The sequence below is a fragment of the Globicephala melas genome, chromosome 1, assembly GCF_963455315.2.
Source record: "Globicephala melas chromosome 1, mGloMel1.2, whole genome shotgun sequence".
Classification (NCBI taxonomy): Eukaryota; Metazoa; Chordata; class Mammalia; order Artiodactyla; family Delphinidae; genus Globicephala; species Globicephala melas.
Window position 1 is genome coordinate 161,484,972 of NC_083314.1, and position 18,531 is coordinate 161,503,502.

An 18,531-nucleotide genomic window follows, 5' to 3' on the forward strand; every position below is an offset into this window, starting at 1 on the left:
TTTTATGGCTGTTAACATTTAAATGCTTTATGTATTGAGGTGCTCCTACGTTGGGTGCATAAATATTTACAATCATTTTATCTTCTTCTTGGATTGATCCCTTGATCATTGTGTTGTGTCCTTCTTTGTCTCTTGTAATAGTCTTTATTTTAAAGTCTATTTTGTCTGATATGAGAATTGCTACTCCAACTTTCTTTTGATTTCCATATGTGGAATATCTTTTTCCATCCCCTCACTTTCAGTCTGTGTGTGTCCCTAGGTCTGAAGTGAGTCTCTTGTAGACAACATATATATGGGTCTTGTTTTTGTATCCATTCAGCCAGTCTGTCTTTTGGTTGGATCACTTAATACATTTACATTTAAGGTAATTATCAATATGTATGTTCCTATTACCATTTTCATAATTGTTTTGGGTTTGTTTTTGTAGGTCTTTTTCTTCTCTTGTGTTTCCTGCCTAGAGAAGTTCCTTTAGCATTTGTTGTAAAGCTGGTTTGGTGGTGCTGAATTCTCTTAACTGTTGCTTGTCTGTAAGGGTTTTAATTTCTCCATCAAATCTGAATGAGATCCTTGCTGGGTGGAGTAATCTTGGTTGTAGGTTTTTCCCTTTCATCACTTTAAATATGTCCTGCCATTCCCTCTGGCTTGCAGAGTTTCTGCTGAAAGATCAGCTGTTAACCTTATGGCGATTCCCTTGTGTGTTATTTGTTGCTTTTCCCTTGCTGCTTTTAATATATTTTCCTTGTATTTAATTTTTGACAGCTTGATTAATATGTGTCTTGGCATGTTTTTCCTTGGATTTATCCTGTGTGGGACTCTCTGCACTTCCTGGACTTGATTGACTATTTCCTTTCCCATATTAGGGAAGTTTTCAACTATAATCACTTAAAATATTTTCTCAGACCCTTTCTTTTTCTCTTCCTCTGCAACCCCTATAATTCGAATGTTGGTGCATTTAATGTTGTCCCAGAGGTCTCTGAGACTGTCCTCAATTCTTTTCATTCTTTTTTCTTTATTCTGCTCTGCAGCAGTTATTGCCACTATTTTATCTTCCAGGTCACTTATCCGTTCTTCTGCCTCAGTTATTCTGCTATTGATCCCATCTAGAGTCTTTTTAATTTCATTTATTGTGTTGTTCATCGTTGTTTGTTTCATCTTTAGTTCTTCTAGGTCCTTGTTAAATGTTTCTTGCATTTTGTCTATTCTATTTCCAAGATTTTGGATATCTTTACAATCATTATTCTGAATTCTTTCTCAGGCAGAATGCCCATTTCCTCTTCATTTGTTTGGTCTGGCGGGTTTTACCTTGCTCCTTCATCTGCTGCATATTTCTCTGTCTTCTCATTTTGTTTAACTTACTGTGTTTGGGGTCTCCTTTTCACAGGCTGCAGGTTCGTAGTTCCTGTTGTTTTTGGTGTCTGCCCCCAGTGGGTGAGTTTGGTTCAGTGGCTTGTGTAGGCTTCCTGGTGGAGGGGACTGCTGCCTGTCTTCTGGTGGGTGGGGTTGGATCTTTTCTTTCTCATGGGCAGGGCCGCATCTGGTGGTGTGTTTTGGCATGTCTGTGAACTTAGTATGACTTTAGGCAGCCTGTGTGCTAATGGGTGGGTTTGTGTTCCTGTCTTGTTAGTCGCTTGGCATGGGGCATCCAACACTGGAGCTTGCTGGCTGTTGGGGGGATCTCGGTCTTAGCATTGAGATGGAGATCTCTGGGAGAGCTCCCACTGATTGATATTACATGGGGCCACGAGGTCTCTGGTGGTCCAATGTCCTGAACTCGGCTCTGCCACCTCAGAGAATCAGGCCTGACACTGGGCCAGAGCACCAAGACCCTGTCAGCCACACGGCTCTGGGAGCTCAGGCAAAGTCACCAGGAATCATCTCCAAATGTTAAAGACTTTCAGCTTACTAACCAAGAGGAAATGTCTGCCCTTTCATTTTTGTTGATGGTTTCCTTTGCTGTGCCAAAAATTTTTAGTTTGATATGGTCCCATTTGCTTATTTTTGCTTTTGTTGCCCTTGCCTGAGGAGACAGATCCAAAAACATATTGCTAAGACTGATTTCAAAGTGTATACTACCTATGTTTTCTTCTAGGAGTTTTATGGTTTCAGGTCTTAGATTTAAGTCTTTAATCCAGTTTGAGTTTATTTTTGTATATGATGTGAGAAAATGGTCTAGTTTTATTCTTTTACATGTAGCTGTCCAGTTTTCCCAATACCACTTCTTGAAGAGACTGTCTTTTCCCCATTGTGTATTCTTGCCTCTTTTAGGATAGATTAATTGCCCATATATGTGTGGACTTATTTTTCTCTATTCTGTTCCATTGATCTATGTGTCACTTTTTGTGCCAGTACTATACTGTTTTGATTACTGTAGCTTTGTAGTATAGTTTGAAGTCAGGAAGCATGATAACTCTAGCTTTGTTGTTCTTTCTCAAGATTGATTTGGCTATTCAGGGTCTTTTGTGCTTCCATACAAATTTTGAAATTATTTGTTCTAGTTCTGTGAAAAATGCCATGGGTATTTTGATAAGGATTGCATTGAATCTGTAGATTGCTTTAGGTAGTATAGACATTTTAATAATAGTAATTCTTCCAGCCCATGAACACAGAATATCTTTCCATTTATTTGTCTCATCTTCAATTTCTTTCTAGATATCTTAGTACTACTAATCAGGTCACAGCCACGCTCTGCTGTTTCCTTCTGTTCCTGGTGTAATTATCATCATCATCTCTATAATTTATGGAGGCATGCCATACATATATTATTTAGTATAATATGGTAATATATTATATTATAATATATAATCTTAATCTTATTAAGATTATATATTATAATAATAAAATAATCTTAATTTATTAAGATTAAAATAATCTTTAAAGATTAATGAATAATCTTTAATCTTTTAATCTTTAAAGATTAAAGAATAATCTTTAAATCTTTAAAATATTAAAGATTAAAATAATCTTTCCTTAAAAGATTATTTTAAGGAAAAAGAGACCTTAAAATAATATATAATTATATATAATTATATAACATTTTGTGTAATACAACAGCCCTGTAAGGTAGGTGTTATCTTTTTGGGTTGGAGATGGTGAAGCTATTGCACAGAAAGGAAATAATTTGTTCAAGACCACACAGGTAGTAAGTGACAGAGGTGGACTATAAATCCAGGTGTGTTTGACTCAAAATCCCATGGGCTTACCTCTGCCCTATACTCTCCTTGTCCAAATCAAACTCATTTAGCTCTTGGATTTGAGGATGCCTTACAGTTATCTGTATGTACGTATCATCCCCACCTGCTCCAAAACCCATATCTGAGCTAAGAAGTGATTCCAACCAACTGACCAAGCCTGAGTCTCAGCAATATAGTAACGTTGACACAGAATCTGAGACCAACTCATGCCATGGAGCAGTAAAATGATGGGTATTGGAGTCTTGCTTGAATGTGCTCAAATGCCGTCTGGTTTTCCAATGGTTGTCTTCTTCACCAGGGAAAAGCCAATGTGTTGGCACTCGTTCCTTCTCCATCCCATGTACCTGGTATTTCTCTTTCTTTCTCCAAGTGCACTGCCCAACGAATGAGCTTCTGACAGACTCCACAGGTGTGATCCTGAGTCAGAGCTACCCGGGAAGCTATCCCCAGTTCCAGACCTGCTCTTGGCTGGTGAGAGTGGAGCCCGAATATAACATCACCCTCACAGTGGAGTACTTTCTCAGTGAGAAGCAGTATGATGAGTTTGAGATCTTTGATGGTAAGTAAATCAAATTGTGCCTTGCTAAAGAGAGCACGGACTGGCTTCAAAATCCCAGGAGTCTATGATGCAACCTCCCAATTAGGACTTTCCAGATGTTCCACACAAGGTCTTTCCCTACCACAGAAACTCCAGTACCATGGAAGCTGATGAGTTGTATGAGCAGGCCTGCTCATGTTACAGCCTAGACCTGCTACAGCACCCTTCCTTTAATCTAGCCACCACTCAAAGCTAGCCCCTTGAATGTCAACCAACAAATGGGTCATAACAGTACTCCCAAGTGAAGTGTATGCTGCTTCCAAAACCCAAAGAGGTCTATGTCAACCAACAAATGGGTCATAACAGTACTCCCAAGTGAAGAGTATGCTGCTTCCAAAACCCAAAGAGGTCTACCAAACACTATGCTTTTCTCTTGGTGGTAGGAGGGGAAAGGTGCAATAACCTGCCCTTTAATTTGGAGGATATGTCTCAGCATGCCCCAGACCACAGGACCCTAAAAAATTCACCTGACTCTTTGTAGGCTTCCTCTTACCCTTTGGAGCGTGTGTCTTGCAAAGGCATCTACACTAATTGTCCCTTCTGGCATATCAGATCCAATTAATACAATGTCATCAATATAGTAAATCAATAAGCTGTATTCTGCAGGATGTCCAGATGGTCCACATCTCTTCATACTACATTATGACAGAGCAGGAGAATTAACATAGCTCTGGAGCAAGACCATGGATATATACTGTTGTCTCTCTCATGTAAATGCAAATTGCTTACAGTCCTCCTTTCTGGTGGGTATAGAAAAGAATGCATTGCTAGATCAATAACTGCATTTCATATAACCAAAGCTATGATAATCTACTCTAATGAATATACTACATCTGGCATAGCTACTGCAGTTGAGGCTACTACTGGGTTAAGTTTTGGGGACAAGACTCCATTTCTTACCAATCCCATCCCTCATATAACCCTGTTGTAACAAAGGAACCATAATAGTGCTTTGGGTCCCAGGTATCAGCATCAATTCACACACTCTGTATACAAAAGTCTTCCAAATATCCAGGCATTCCCTTTTCCCCAGTGTTCAGTTACCTGAATTAATAGTGGTGGGTCTTTTGGGATAAGGACTCGGGAATCACTACCGCATCCAACTGTTGTTATTTTGCAGGGTCCTTTTTCGTAAGGACCCAGCCCCTCCTTCAGCCAAAGTATTCTGGAGTAAGAAACGAAACCTGGCTCAAGTCTCCAAATTACTCCAGGGATTGGAACTTTCTGCACCCTTTTGGTTATATATTCATGATCTGTTTTCTTCATATGTTCATTTTTTTTGGCCGCCCATCTATCTTGCCCTTAGCAATATCATGTTGTGTCAGCCATCTCCATAGATCCTGCAGGTCAGGCCCTCCTGGCTGCCATCCCAACCTTGCTGCCCATTTTAGTAATTATGCCAACCAGTGCTTCTGCCTGGCCTCTGTATTTAGGCTCCTTTCCTTCCCATCAATACTAGGAAGCCCAGCTTGGTGACAGCCTCTCCTCCCATCAGTTTCCGCCTACAGAGGACAGCCAGTTCTCAGGTTGTTGATGTTCGTCCTCACCCCCTCAGCAGTGCATTCCTTATTGCTTTAGGAACTGGTGTGTCCCCCAGATCCTCCCGAAGGTCAAGGTTCTGGTCTAATACAGCAGACCTATCCCAGCATGCCATTCCTCTGAGCCATTTGACCCCTTCCTTCATAGTTTGTCACAGCAGTTCTGATGGCTCTCCTTTGTTTAATGTGGTCTCTTACTTCTGCCAAGCTCCCAAGAGCTGTCTTGGCAGCATATGAGAACCATCACTTAGGGCTCTTTCCAGGATAATAAATCCTGTGTTTTGGATTATCTAGCTTTGTACTCTGCCTCCCTTGAATCAGCACCCTTGGGATGCACTTCCAGGCATCTAAGGAGGAGAGAAAGAACAGGGAGGCCTTTCTGGAAGAGCCTTGGAAGGGACCATTGGGGAGCTATGTTATTTATGACATTGAGACATGATCGTGTTTTCCTCTAGCTTTATTGCTATCTATTCATTCATAAATATTTTTTCTATGTGGCAGGGACTGAACTGTTTTTAGTATGTACAAGTAGGATGGTGAGATAGAAAATGTTCCCAGGTTGAAAACCAGCTCTTTTAACCCGCTGCTTGACTGTGGGCAAGTCCCAGGATGGCAAATAGATGTCATCTCACCTGCCAACGGCTATGTGTTGTCAGGGACTTCTTGGATCCCTGCTTTAGGACTCAGGAGGGGAGAGCACCTAGAGCAAAGCCTGTGGATACTGAGAGAGGAGCAGATGGACCAGTGATGGTGCTGAGTTACCATCCCAAATCTTCACGTCTTCACTTGAGGAGGGGAAAATCGGAGGTGGTTATATTAAAGGTATCACATCTAGTATCTCTGATAGCTGTGATAGTCTGTAATCCTGTGTCCACACTCTCCTCCCAGGTCCCTCAGGACAAAGTCCTCTACTGAAAGCCCTCAGTGGGAACTACTCAGCTCCCCTGATTGTCACCAGCTCAAGCAACTCTGTGTACCTGCGCTGGTCGTCTGACCATGCCTACAATCGGAAGGGCTTTAAGATTCGGTATGCAGGTGAGTAAAACATAAAGACTCATGAGAAGGGCCACAACCCCCGAGCCCCTTACATTTCTCACCCAGAAGAATAAGCCATGGGCCATGTCCTCGTGCCTGGCCGAGCTCCTCCACACGCCTGGGGACTGGCAGCCTTTCTCCTCCTCGTAGGCACTCTCACCTCTAGCTGCACAGTGTCCTTGACATTTTCCCACCTCCCCTTTTTCTATACCTCTCCCCACTTTTAAGCTCTTCCCTCTTTCTGCTCATACTGCCAGCCTGTGTCTTTTGGATAAGTTTATTGTATATGACCTGATAAGGCCTATAGGTGGTCCCGTCCCTAACACTGTTGAAATGTTAATAGAAGGTCCTTTAAACCAAAAAACCCTAAGATGTGGGTCCCCAACTGGCAAATATTAGACAAGCAGCAAACGATGGGTTATATTCCAAGTCCAGGAGCCTCTCTTCTGCTCTGCAAGCCATATCTCATAGGCAGTGTCAGATCGAGGGCCAATCCAACCGGATAGCTGAACAGCCAGCCATCTACAAGGAACACAAAAATATCCTTGAAAATAAAATGAGATGGAGAAAATCAACGTTATCTGAACTCCCATCACGGGGATTACTGTCTGTCGCTGGAAAGAAAATTTGAAAAGCTGTTTGCTGCCCGTTTTGCAGGGCAGTGGGTCCGTTGAACTGCTGGCTGGCTCTGTGAGCTTGGGAGCAGAAATGAATTACTTAAGACCATGGCGAGTTCCACCAGGCGCCAGTCCCCCTGCAGCACTCTTTCCCCTGGCTGCATTTAGCCTGAGTTCCAAACAAACGTTGGACAAATTTTCAAAGAATATTGGTTAGAGGGATGTCAGATATACATATTATAGCCTGAGTTGCCCCTTGTCTCAATCCATCTCTTCTCATGGGCTGCCGACTTGGAAGGCCAACCCAAACTTAGCGGGCTATCGAAGTCTTAAGAAACTCTTAGGTATGGCTTTGGGGGTTGGGGGGGACCAGCCAGATGAAGCTGAGGGGAGCCTGGGAGGAGAAGGAGCTTTACTATCTCAGCGTCCATTTCCTCTGCAAAGTGGACCCCAAATTCCTTTCCCCCACGCACATAAGAAGGAGGGTACCTTCACGCCCCCCCAGGGTCAGCAGTCGGCTCTGTCACTCAACCTCTTCAGGCCTCGGTTTCCTCATGATGGAAAAGAGACCTTAAGCCATCTGTCAGGGAGGTTCAGGCTGAGTTCCTAGAAGCTACTAACACAAAAGAGAAATAAAGCAATTTAGGAGCATTTCACTATGCTAGTTGCTAAACTCTGAACTAAAAGCCATTAAGGAGTTGTGCTTCCCTTGATGTTTTTAAAGATTAATCACCTATTTGTGGGTAATGAGTCAGTTATAATTACAATACATACGCCACATAGAAGTGAATTAATTACATGGTGAAACAATGAGTCCTTAATGGAAATACAGTAGAGTCGTGTACTTTGCACATGCCTCTATCACTGGGACTAAGTATATTTTATAACTGAGATTCTTGTTCTTGACCGAGGTAGACTTGTAGATACCACATAAACAGGACACAGGTGGCAAAGCAGAAGTAAGGAAGCGTTTCTGGCTTGGAAAGAGGTGTTTAACACATCCATTTCACCAGCAGAGGGATGTGATCACGTAAGAGGCCAGAGGACCATACTGTGGGGAGGATGCAGGAAGGGTCCTGTCATCTTCATCCTACCTTGATCCCATGCCAGGGACTCTTAGAGCAGATGAACAGGCTTGCTCTCTGTGCTCCTTTGGTCATCCCTCTTTCCCGGCCTCACAGAACTTCCCCCGAGCATCCCTGGCAGAGGTTTTTATTGCCAAGTTCTCTAAGGCTGGGGTTTTTGTCTGTTCTCTTCACTGTTGTATTCCCAGCACTTAGAACAGCACCTAGCATATAATAGACACTCGCTATCTGTCTGTTGAATAAATGAATGAAATAAGTTGAAGCCAGATGTCGAGGGGGAATTAGGACTGTGGGTTTGATGCCCTGGGTTGCCACAGCTCTCTCTCCCCCCATCCTCCACACACAGCAGAAAGCAGGACAGGGACCATTTACTGAGCACTGAGTGCCCTGCACTGGGCTGGGGGTTTTACAGACACGATCCCATTTAAATTGTCCCAAAACCTATGAGGGAGGCATTGCCAATCGCAATACACAGGTGAGGAAAATGGACCTGGAAGCGCCTCAGTGATTTGTCCCAAGTCACAGAACTGTGGAAAGGTGGGAAATGGGACTTGAGCACAGCCCTGACTCCAGAGGCCTCGCCCCTGCGGTCACACCCTTCTGGAACCAACCCCATTGGGTTCTGTTTTCTGTGTCCCTTTGGGATATGGTGGGATTCGAGAGCCTGAACTCAGCTGCACAACTAGTGCTGCCTCCAGGTGCAAAGGGGACCCAGTGCTTCATGGAGCTGTTTTTTTCTTGTTTTCTTCTCTTTCCTTTCCTGTTTTTCCTTCCTTATCCTTCCCTTCTCTTTTCCTTTCCTTTCCTTTCCTTTCTTTCCTTTTCTTTTCTTCGGCTTTCCTAAACTGGCTGCTTTTCAGTATCAACCTCCTCACTAGCAGTGGACCTGGCAGTGCTGAAGATAGGGACAGAGAGGGAGAAGCAAGGGGGCGGGGCCTGCATGAAGGACCACCTCTGTCTTCCCGCTGTGTGTGGTCCCCTGACCCTCATCTCGTTATCCAGCTCCCTACTGCAGCCTGCCCAGGGCTCCGCTCCATGGCTTCCTTCTGGGCCAGACCACCACCCAGCCTGGAGGCTCCATCCACTTTGGCTGCAACGCCGGCTACCGGTTGGTGGGACACAGCATGGCCATTTGCACCCGGCACCCCCAGGGCTACCACCTGTGGAGCGAGGCCATTCCTCTCTGTCAAGGTGAGAAGCAGGTGGGAAAGAGGTGACAGGTGGCTTGGGTCCTACCCGCAACTTGGGCTTGTCCCAGGACCAATCACTTCCAAATGTGGGCTTCCTCATAGATAATTAATTCATTCTTTCAGCAGACATATACTGAGGATCCGTAATATCTGAAGCCCTGGGGATACACAGGTGTGTAAAACACAGCGTCAGTGTTTTCAGGGAAGGGAGGGAGACGGCTATGTAGCCACAAAAATGCCAAATGACAGAGGAAGGAAGTGCTGTATCAGGAGCGCAAACAGTACTGTGGGAGCCCAAGGTTAAGAGGGGACCTACCTGCTCCTGTACAGCTAGGGGGCTTCCAGAAGAGGGGTTGCTTGGGTTCATAGAACAAGGAAAGTTGGGGGCCAGGCATTGGCAAGGAAAACATTCTAGGCAACAGCAAAAGCGTTTGCAAAACCACAGACTCTGAGAGAGATCACAAAATATGCAAAGCAATTGGGGCTGGCAGAAGTACCAGGTCCGGTGGGAGGAGACGAGGGGCAGAGGGAAGCAGGGTGAACAGTGACCATCACCTACGCAGTCATCAGCGATCAAGCACGTGATATATACCAGGAAGTTTGCATGTGTTGCTTTTGATCATTTATGGGATTTTATTTTCCTTAAAGTAATATACATTCAGACTAGAAATCTGAAGAAGAAAAAAGAAACTATAGATAATAGAAAGAAAAAGTGAAAATGACCTATAACCCCAACAACTGAAATCACTGCTGTTAACATTTCCTTTGGTCGTTCATATATTGTTTATAAAAATGGCATTATTGGTGTACAAATCTCTTCATATTTTGTTAGCATCTATCACGTGATTAAATACACTTAGTCATCAATATTTGCAATGGTTGTGTAGCATTATAGAAAAACTGTCATTTATTCAAGTATCATCCTACTGTTGGTCATTTGACTTTCTGTATTTTTTGCTACTATAAACAATGCTGCTGTTAAAATCCTTATAATTCCGTCTTTGGGATCATCCATATTTATTTCCTTAAAATAAATTCCCAGAAATGAGATTATTGAATCATACGTATACAAAGTCTACAGCTTTTGATACTGGTTGCCGTCCAAAAAGTTTGTCTTCACTTATACCTCCACCAGCAGCTTGTTGTCTTTCCTCCCAGATTCTCAACATATACTGCATTTTAAAAAAGAAAGAAAAAATTTACCAATTATATAGACAAAAACAAGAAATCACTTAAGGTTGAGGTTCTTGTGTTTTGGTTCCCAGCATGGTGACGTACTTTTTTAATGACGTCTGTCATCTCTGACCCTCACAACCTTCTCGGGCCTGTGCCTGAGCTTTCTCAAAGAACAGAAGCAGTGCATCATTGATATTCTCTTTAATGCTTTAAGCAACGTTCACAGAGAACTGATTGTCCACAAGTGGCAAACGTCTTGGCTTCAGTTTCCATTTTTCTAACTGTATCCACACAGACAAGTCTTTTTCCCAAAGTTCTAGTTGGAAGCAACCAGGCCTCTCACCTCTATCTTTTGTCACTTCCCAAAACCAAGCTCTGTCCACTCATCCCCACACTGCTCTGTGCTGCTTCTCTCCATCCCCAGCCCCAGCCCCCGTTCCTCTCCGATGCCCTCCCTCTCTGCCATTCCCTCCGTGCTCTCTGGAATCCTGGTTCCATGGCCAACAAGTATACACCCTCAGTCACCGCCCAGAAGGCGCTCTTCACTTCCTTCCTCCACGGAGACTGTGGCTCTCATCTGAGAACACAGATGCTGTGGCCCTTTCAGGGGAGGGGGCTCATCCCCTATTTCCCACAGAACCCAGGGCGAAAGTCCTGGCATGCTTCCCTTTCCCTGCTGCTGCTTTCCAAACCATGCTTCTCCACTGACAAACGCAGCACACTGGAGAGTCTATGCATCCTAACGCTTTCTGTCTCCTTCCCCTGCCTGTTCTCTCACTACGCATTCTCTCCCTCAGAGGCCTCATTCCACCACAAGCTTTCAGGTACTTTGTGATTCTCCCCCCTCCTCTCCTACCCACGGGAGGTGTCCCTCTGGGTTTGGGGGACTGTGGTGTGTGATGGAGATCACTAGACAGCCTGGTAGTCTCTCAGGCTAAGAGGTTACCTTCTGTCCTCTCAGTTATCCAAGAGAGAAGGGCCAGGGAGGGGCAGTGAGATGAGCTGCCTTTGGCACCTTTCAATCTGAACACTGTCTCTCTCCAGCTCCATCTATGATCATTCCATCCCCTCCACTTTCTCTGTTCTCTTTTCCTGCAGCCCAGACCTACTGGACCTCCTGGGCTGATTCCCTGTGTTTCCAGTCCTTTTCTCTCTCATTTTCAGTCTCTGTCTTTTTGGTCTATATTCTGGGAAATTTCATTTACTTTTCATTTTGTCGACTGAAAAAAAATGCACAGCCTAAAAGTTGAGAATTATGTTTTATTTGGCAGAATTAAGCCCGGAAGATAGCCTCTCAGTTATTCTAATGTTTTTATTAGCATCTGTTAGACCCATTGAGGGGAATCAGAGACCAGAAATAAGGCTTCCCAGACCAGTTTTTGTTTGTCTGTTTTAAATTAAAGGAGTTCTTAGGTTAACCATTATATATTTTTCCACCTTCTAATTTGTTTCCCCCACCCCCAAAGGTACCAATAAAACAACGCTTCATAATGAAAGTTCTCTAAACATTGATCAGTTTAGAAGTTCCTCCAATTTAAAGGATCCATAATCTGGCCATTAATGAGATATATGTAAATAGTGGATTCAAATCAATAAGACGCAAGAGGCATCCCCATAAGAAAGTGTGAAGGATGCAGCCTTCACAAGATCTAGAAAGTTTACTCCCCAAAACAGTCTAAGAAAGTAAAGGTCTTCACTGTACAGGCTGATGCAACACAGGTGAAGACGGCAAAAGCCGCCGAGAGTCGGCACAGTCAGACAGAAGACGGCTCAGAATCCCAGTCTCCTTGATTGCCAGATGTATATCATATGTGCACCTCTCAGATGGCAGAGACCAATTTTTGAAAACACACACACACACACACACAAAACACCTAAGAAGATCAGGTAGAAGATTTACACCTCAAAGACACAGGAAGAGAAATGCAAGTTCCCCCTAGAAGAGCTTTTGGGTTTTTGGGGGGGTTTTTTGTTTTTGTTTTTTTCGGTACACGGGCCTCTCACTGTTGTGGCCTCTTCTGTTGCGGAGCACAGGCTCCGGACGCGCAGGCTCAGCGGCCATGGCTCACGGGCCCAGCCGCTCCGCAGAATGTGGGATCTTCCCGGACCGGGGCACGAACCCGTGTCCCCTGCATCGGCAGGCGGACTCTCAACCACTGCGCCACCAGGGAAGCCCCGAGCTTTTGTTTTTTTAAGGTCAGAATTCTGAAAAGATATTTTATCAAGCCGGCTTTTTTTTAACAACGGCATACGCAATAAAAGAGCCCTATATTGGCCATTTTAGGTTGAGACCTCCTTTGATATAATTTTCCCAATTAATTAGGTACTTGCAAGTATAAGACATGAATCTGGCTGGGGGGTTAGCTGGAGTTTGGCTTTCTGATGCCCCTCGTTTTTTCTGTTTGAGAGACTCTACTTCCCACTTTGAAGTTGAATTTGTTGAGGATAAAAGTTCCTAGTGGAATTGTGTGGTGGGCCAATGTGCTGCTTACGATCTTAATGCCTCTAGGTTTCTACCCTAGAGTTGTTTCAGCTCCTCTTCATGTCTCGGATTCTCCCTCCCGAGCACGGTGGGTGCTCAGATCAGGGAACGGCCGGTTCTTATTCGTGCAGAGAAAGTTGTTTAATTAAAATGAGTTGGTTTCCCTGTTAGCAAGTCCAAGCTCGCTCTGCTTGCCGCACGACAGGCCAATAAATCAGGAGACGAGGTGCTGAGGCAACAATACGACTTTATTCGGAAGTTTGGCAGCCTGAGAAGATGTTGGACCAGGGTCTCCAAAAAACCATCTTATGGGGTCTGGATGCCAGTTCCTTTTATAGAATCAGAGAGGGAAGTAAAGTAAAAAGGGCCATCAGTCTTGCAAAACATCTCCTGGAATGGCCAGCCTCGGGGAGGGGAAGTGTTAATTTCTTCTTTCTTGCAGCCATTCACAGGTGGGCAGGGTTCCCTGAGGCAGGCCATGATGTACGATTATAAAGGCTGAAGTCCAAGAAACAGATCCAACATGGAGTCAAAATTGGCTCTTCCCTGTTACAGTTCCCCACTGTGAATGTGCATTCCACAATCTTGTGGGACAAGGGGTGACCACCATTCTAACTGCTCAGTCAGATGGATCTTTCTGGGAGTGTCCGCCATTGGTGCCAGTGATCCAAATGATGAGATTTGTCTTCTTTTGTTCCTCTTCGGAAGTGTCTGCTTTACACCTGTAGACTTAAAAAATATTCACAACCTAGCAAGTTGAGAGTTATCGGGAATTTTGAGGTCTTCAAGCCTGGGAGGCCACATCTCAAGTTAAAAAATTTAGCGTTTTTCTATGTAGGAGAAGCTGCAAGTGTCTGGGCTCACTGAAATCTTTCCTTTGATATGTACCACAGCCATCTGGGGTCTGTATCCTGTGTTTTCACATTCTGAGTTTCTTCACGGCTCACCATAGGAAATGGCTGCAGTCTGATGCCTGCTAGATGGCAGGTATTCTTCTCCTTCCTGAGTTTCCTCAGGGTTCACCGGCTGACGTTGGAGGGGAATTTGACCAATATTTGGGAGACATGTCTTGATCAAATTTTGTCCCACAGTGCTGGGAGGCTCATCCCAGGTCAGGCGAAAATTGTTGATACGCCACTCCGGGTGCTAATTTTTGGATTAGGCCCTATTGATAATTAAAGATTCTCTGGATCCTCTGTCTAATTATGATCAGGAGACATTTTCCCTTGTTGCTTCTTCCCATACGTAGAATCACTATTACAACTATTTTATGTTATAAATGTGAGAAGTTTTGCTGGGGGCCTGGTTACACACTAGGCACTGTAAGAGACAACAGTCTTATGAAATAGACAGGATATAAGTAATGCAGCTAGTAACACTGACAAAGACATAGTGCAGCAGGGACACACAAAGCACAAAAAATTTGGAAACAAAGAACAAATTAAAACGATTAGTATAATCGTATAAGTATATACGATATATGTATAAGTATATACGATATATATTACTAGTTGTAATTCCAGTTCCAATAACGAGTGACCAAAGGAACCATAACTGATTTAATGAGCCATCCACAGTTTCACTGTACTGGCCATGCATACTTAGACATGCATGGCTTAATCTTTGAGATAAGCATATGCTACTGGCAGGATCAACCCGGTAGAGAGAAAAAGATAAATGTTTCATCTTTGTTTACAAAGGCATACTTTATCAACTTGTTGTAGGTCATAGCATAAGAGAAAAGGTTTTTTTCTGAAAAACAAAGATTAAAGCCAGTATATTTCCCAAAGTCATAAAGTTATAAATCATATTTACCAGTTCATTCAGTCCCATATTTACTAGTTCATTGATTAATTCCTGTTGATCCAGTTGAAGTTATCAGGTTTTCCATTAGTTTTGTCATTTGTCACCCAATCCAGTGATATTATCTGAAGGCTATCTGAAACTTATATTTGTCAAAAAGTTCCTTTTTATGAGTCTTCTTGAAAATCTTCATTTTGTTAAAGCATCAGGACAAAACTTAAAATAGCATGGTTAAAGATTTGAGTACAATGCAAATAGCAGGAAACTGATATTTCTGTGACATATAACATTTTAGAATAACTAGAATTATAATTGATAACATATCAGGACATCATATTAGCTGTTAAGGATTCTGTATAAATTTTGGAATATCTATATTAAATATTCTATAACCTAAGGTTCATCTCCAATCACTTGACAATGTTTTTGAAGTAATTTAACATACCAAATAAACTTAGTTTGACATTCCTCTCTGAGATGTCTCAGAGATGCTGTTTCAAAGTATCCCAGAGTCAGCTGGAGGCTAAAAGGCTTTAGTCAGATTTTGATATTTGGGAAGTTTGCTAAAAATATCAAAAATGTTTTAAAACACAACAGGGGGGCTGCCCTGGTGGTGCAGTGGTTGAGAGTCCGCCTGCCGATGCAGGGGACACGGGTTCATGCCCCGGTCCGGGAAGATCCCACATGCCGCGGAGCGGCTGGACCCGTGAGCCATGGCCGCTGAGCCTGCGCATCCGGAGCCTGTGCTCTACAACTGGAGAGGCCACAACAGTGAGAGACCCGCACCACCGCAAAAACAAAAACAAACAAACAAACAAAAAAACACAACAGGATCATAGGTCACTGTGAAACAATACTTATTCATTTAACCAAAGTCACAAAATGATTAAAAGAAAACAAATACGGATCACCTAAGGGCACAGAGACTCATACAATCTGTTATCAAAAAGGATCACTTCTAACAGAGAGAGAGATCAAATTTGTCTTGTATTAGCTTACTTAACAGAATCCATTTACTTAGTTAACTTCAATCTAAATTTAGTTAATCCTGACCTTGTATAAAACTTTCTCAGTAAAATGTAATTCCATTCCTCATACCTTCTTAACTGAAAGCACACATTCTACCATACTGAAATGTTTTATTATTTTCAATAGCTTTAATTATATATTTAAATTAGAATCCCCGACTCTTAAAAACCTTAATTTCTAGTGAAAACCAAGAGACAAGTAATAGTTACCAAAATCTGGAGAGAGTATTTTAGATGATTTTTAGAACATAATTATTCTTATAGAGTTTACCTAAAAGCTCTTATCTCGTTTCCATTTACTTTAAAGTTTCATCATATCAAGTTATTTCTCTTGCTGACAAATTTGCAACAGGTATAACACGATTTTATTTAACTTCTAGTAAACCTAGGTGCAGTGAAAGTACTATACTTAATGTTGATGGCTCTAAAGATATGCCTATATTAATTAGATCAACAAACAAACGTTAATACCAGGTATTAATTTAATACTAAATATTTCCCAGTTCACGTGAACCTGAAAACTCATTTATCTTAATTTCTCTTGTATTTAGAATTGTTTGCTTTGTAAGCACTTACTTTTCTTTAAGCCAATTAAATAGAGATCATTTACAGATTAACCACAGCAATGTTATCCAAAGACAAAGACACATACAAACACACAAACAGAGAGATATCATAGCTCTCATTTCAAAATTTCAGCCCTGAGTCGGGTACAGCAAGGTAAAACCCATCAATTTACAAAAGAGGTTGGATTAAAATTGGGTTTCTGGCAGATGGAACCAATCAACCTCACTTGTCTAGATGGCTAAACCCTTTTTACTAATATTTATGGAAAACAGGTTCTAAATTACTTTACCCTCTTTTTCAAAATTTGCATTTTAAAAAGATGGCAGAGTTAAGGGTTCCTGAGAAGACCAGATAGGACATTTGCATCTCAAAGATACAGTCAAGTTTCTCCTAGGATGACTTTGTTTCCCCTTTGTTGGTCTCTGAGCAGACAAAGCCATTACAATCTTTCGGGCCTTTTTCATATTTCTCTGGGTTCTTACATTCAGCCGTTTCGGCCGTATCCCTATTACTGAAAACCAAATAAGCCCATTGGAACAAATCGTTCATTGGAGTCGGAGGACCAGCAGTTGCTTTCTGAATTTTGCTCCTGATGTCTGGGGCAGACTGGGCCATGAAATGCATAGCCAAAAGGTCCGGTACCTTGGAGTAGGAGGGATCCACATATGTTCGGGACCCATGGCCCTGTAGGGTGAGGTCCCCTAGTTGGCATTCTGAGGTTGTAAGAATGAACGGTTTTGTATTTCTCCAGAAACTCCCTTGACCGGGATAGGCTGAGAAGTTTTCTGTGCCACCTTGGTGTTTACCACAGAATATGTGGCACCCATATCTATTAGAAAGTCAGTCAACTTGTTCCCCACTGTCAAAGTTACCCGGGGCTCCTGAGGGGAAATTAGAATTGGACGCCTCAAGTCTAAGGGAGTCCCCTGGCCTCTTACAGGATATCGGCGCAAGGGAAATTGCCCTGCTGCAGAAGTGGCTCCCGGTCCAAATTGGTTGCTCTATTGGGTCTTAGATGGTGATACTAAACCAGGTTCCTGTGCTGCAGGGGTTACTATAGAAACTGCTATTGGATCCCCATGCGTAGGGGAACCAGGAGGTGGTGAATATGTTGGCAGCATGGGGGGTGCAGGTGGAACACCTGCTGGTGAAGCCTGCTCAGTCACTGGGGGAGCTGGATAGGCTGGAGGGGGGGTTACGTTTTGAAATAACATGTCCCCACTCTAATTTTCTCCCTCTTCCCCCTGTAGAATACGTTCCTTCTTAGGTTTTCTTTCAGATCGCTGCACCATAAAGTGGCAGCCCTCTGACTCCTTTTCCTCCTGATCCAATAACATAAATGATTCTACATACGGAATCTCATCTCTTTTCCCCGCTCTTTTGCAAAACACTTCTAGCTGCGAGATCGTATAACTGAGTGAGCCATATAGGGGCCATCGTTCTTCTGATCCTAACATATTTTGGGTCCACACCCTATTACAAGAGTATATCATGTCTTTCTTAGTCATAGGCTCACGGCTATGTTTTGCCCATTTATCTAATATACTCCTCAGAGGGCTCTCTCTCGGGATAGATGGAGTATTTCCCATTTTTATAAGTTTGATAACACCAAAACACAAAAGACGCAAATTCCAACACAAAAGGCACAAACAAATTCTAGCATCGATGCACACAAAACCAAAACAAAACCAAGATCAAAACCAACGAACTAGTTCCCAACGGACCCGTTCCCAAAATCAGGTTGAGTCCAACAAAGATTCCCCTCTCCGCCAGGGTACCCCAACCAAATTGGCTTGTCCCATAAAGGAAAAGCCCAAACAGAGGGGGGAATGTGTTCCCTGTGTGCACGCCAGAGCGACTTAACCTCCAAAATCGAGTCCGTCGACTCGTAGAAGTTTGTCGGTTCCTTGCTTCAACTGCCCAGTGCTGGGGTAGCCGGTGCTGCTTCAGGGAACTTTGAAGGGAAGAGCCTCAGGACAAATGATCCTGGCAGCTGCTAGGGCCTCGCCCCGATATTCCCCAACGGGGACCTGCTAGCCACGAGCAGCAAGGTTCCCAGCTGGCTCAGCCAGATTTGTTACCGAGTCCAAGCTCACTCTGCTCAACGCACAACTGGCCGATAAATCGGGAGACGAGGGGCTGAGGCAAGGAATACGACTTTATTCGGAAAGGCGGCAGACCGAGAAGATGGAGGACTAGGGCCGCCAAAAAGCCATCTTAT

The 18,531-nt window shown here is 43.3% G+C and overlaps 1 protein-coding gene across 6 annotated transcripts in view; it reads left to right on the plus strand.

Annotated features, from left to right (window-relative positions):
• The window catches only part of CSMD2 (CUB and Sushi multiple domains 2), a 671,005-nt gene that overhangs the window by 586,582 nt on the left and 65,892 nt on the right, over window positions 1-18,531 (plus strand). For all 6 annotated transcript variants that reach the window (XM_060308114.1, XM_030870139.2, XM_060308126.1 and 3 more), the window contains 3 exons: window positions 3,562-3,750; window positions 6,216-6,362; window positions 9,067-9,255. In XM_060308114.1, coding sequence (XP_060164097.1) covers window positions 3,562-3,750; window positions 6,216-6,362; window positions 9,067-9,255 — 525 coding nt within the window. The remainder of the gene's footprint in view (window positions 1-3,561; window positions 3,751-6,215; window positions 6,363-9,066; window positions 9,256-18,531) is intronic.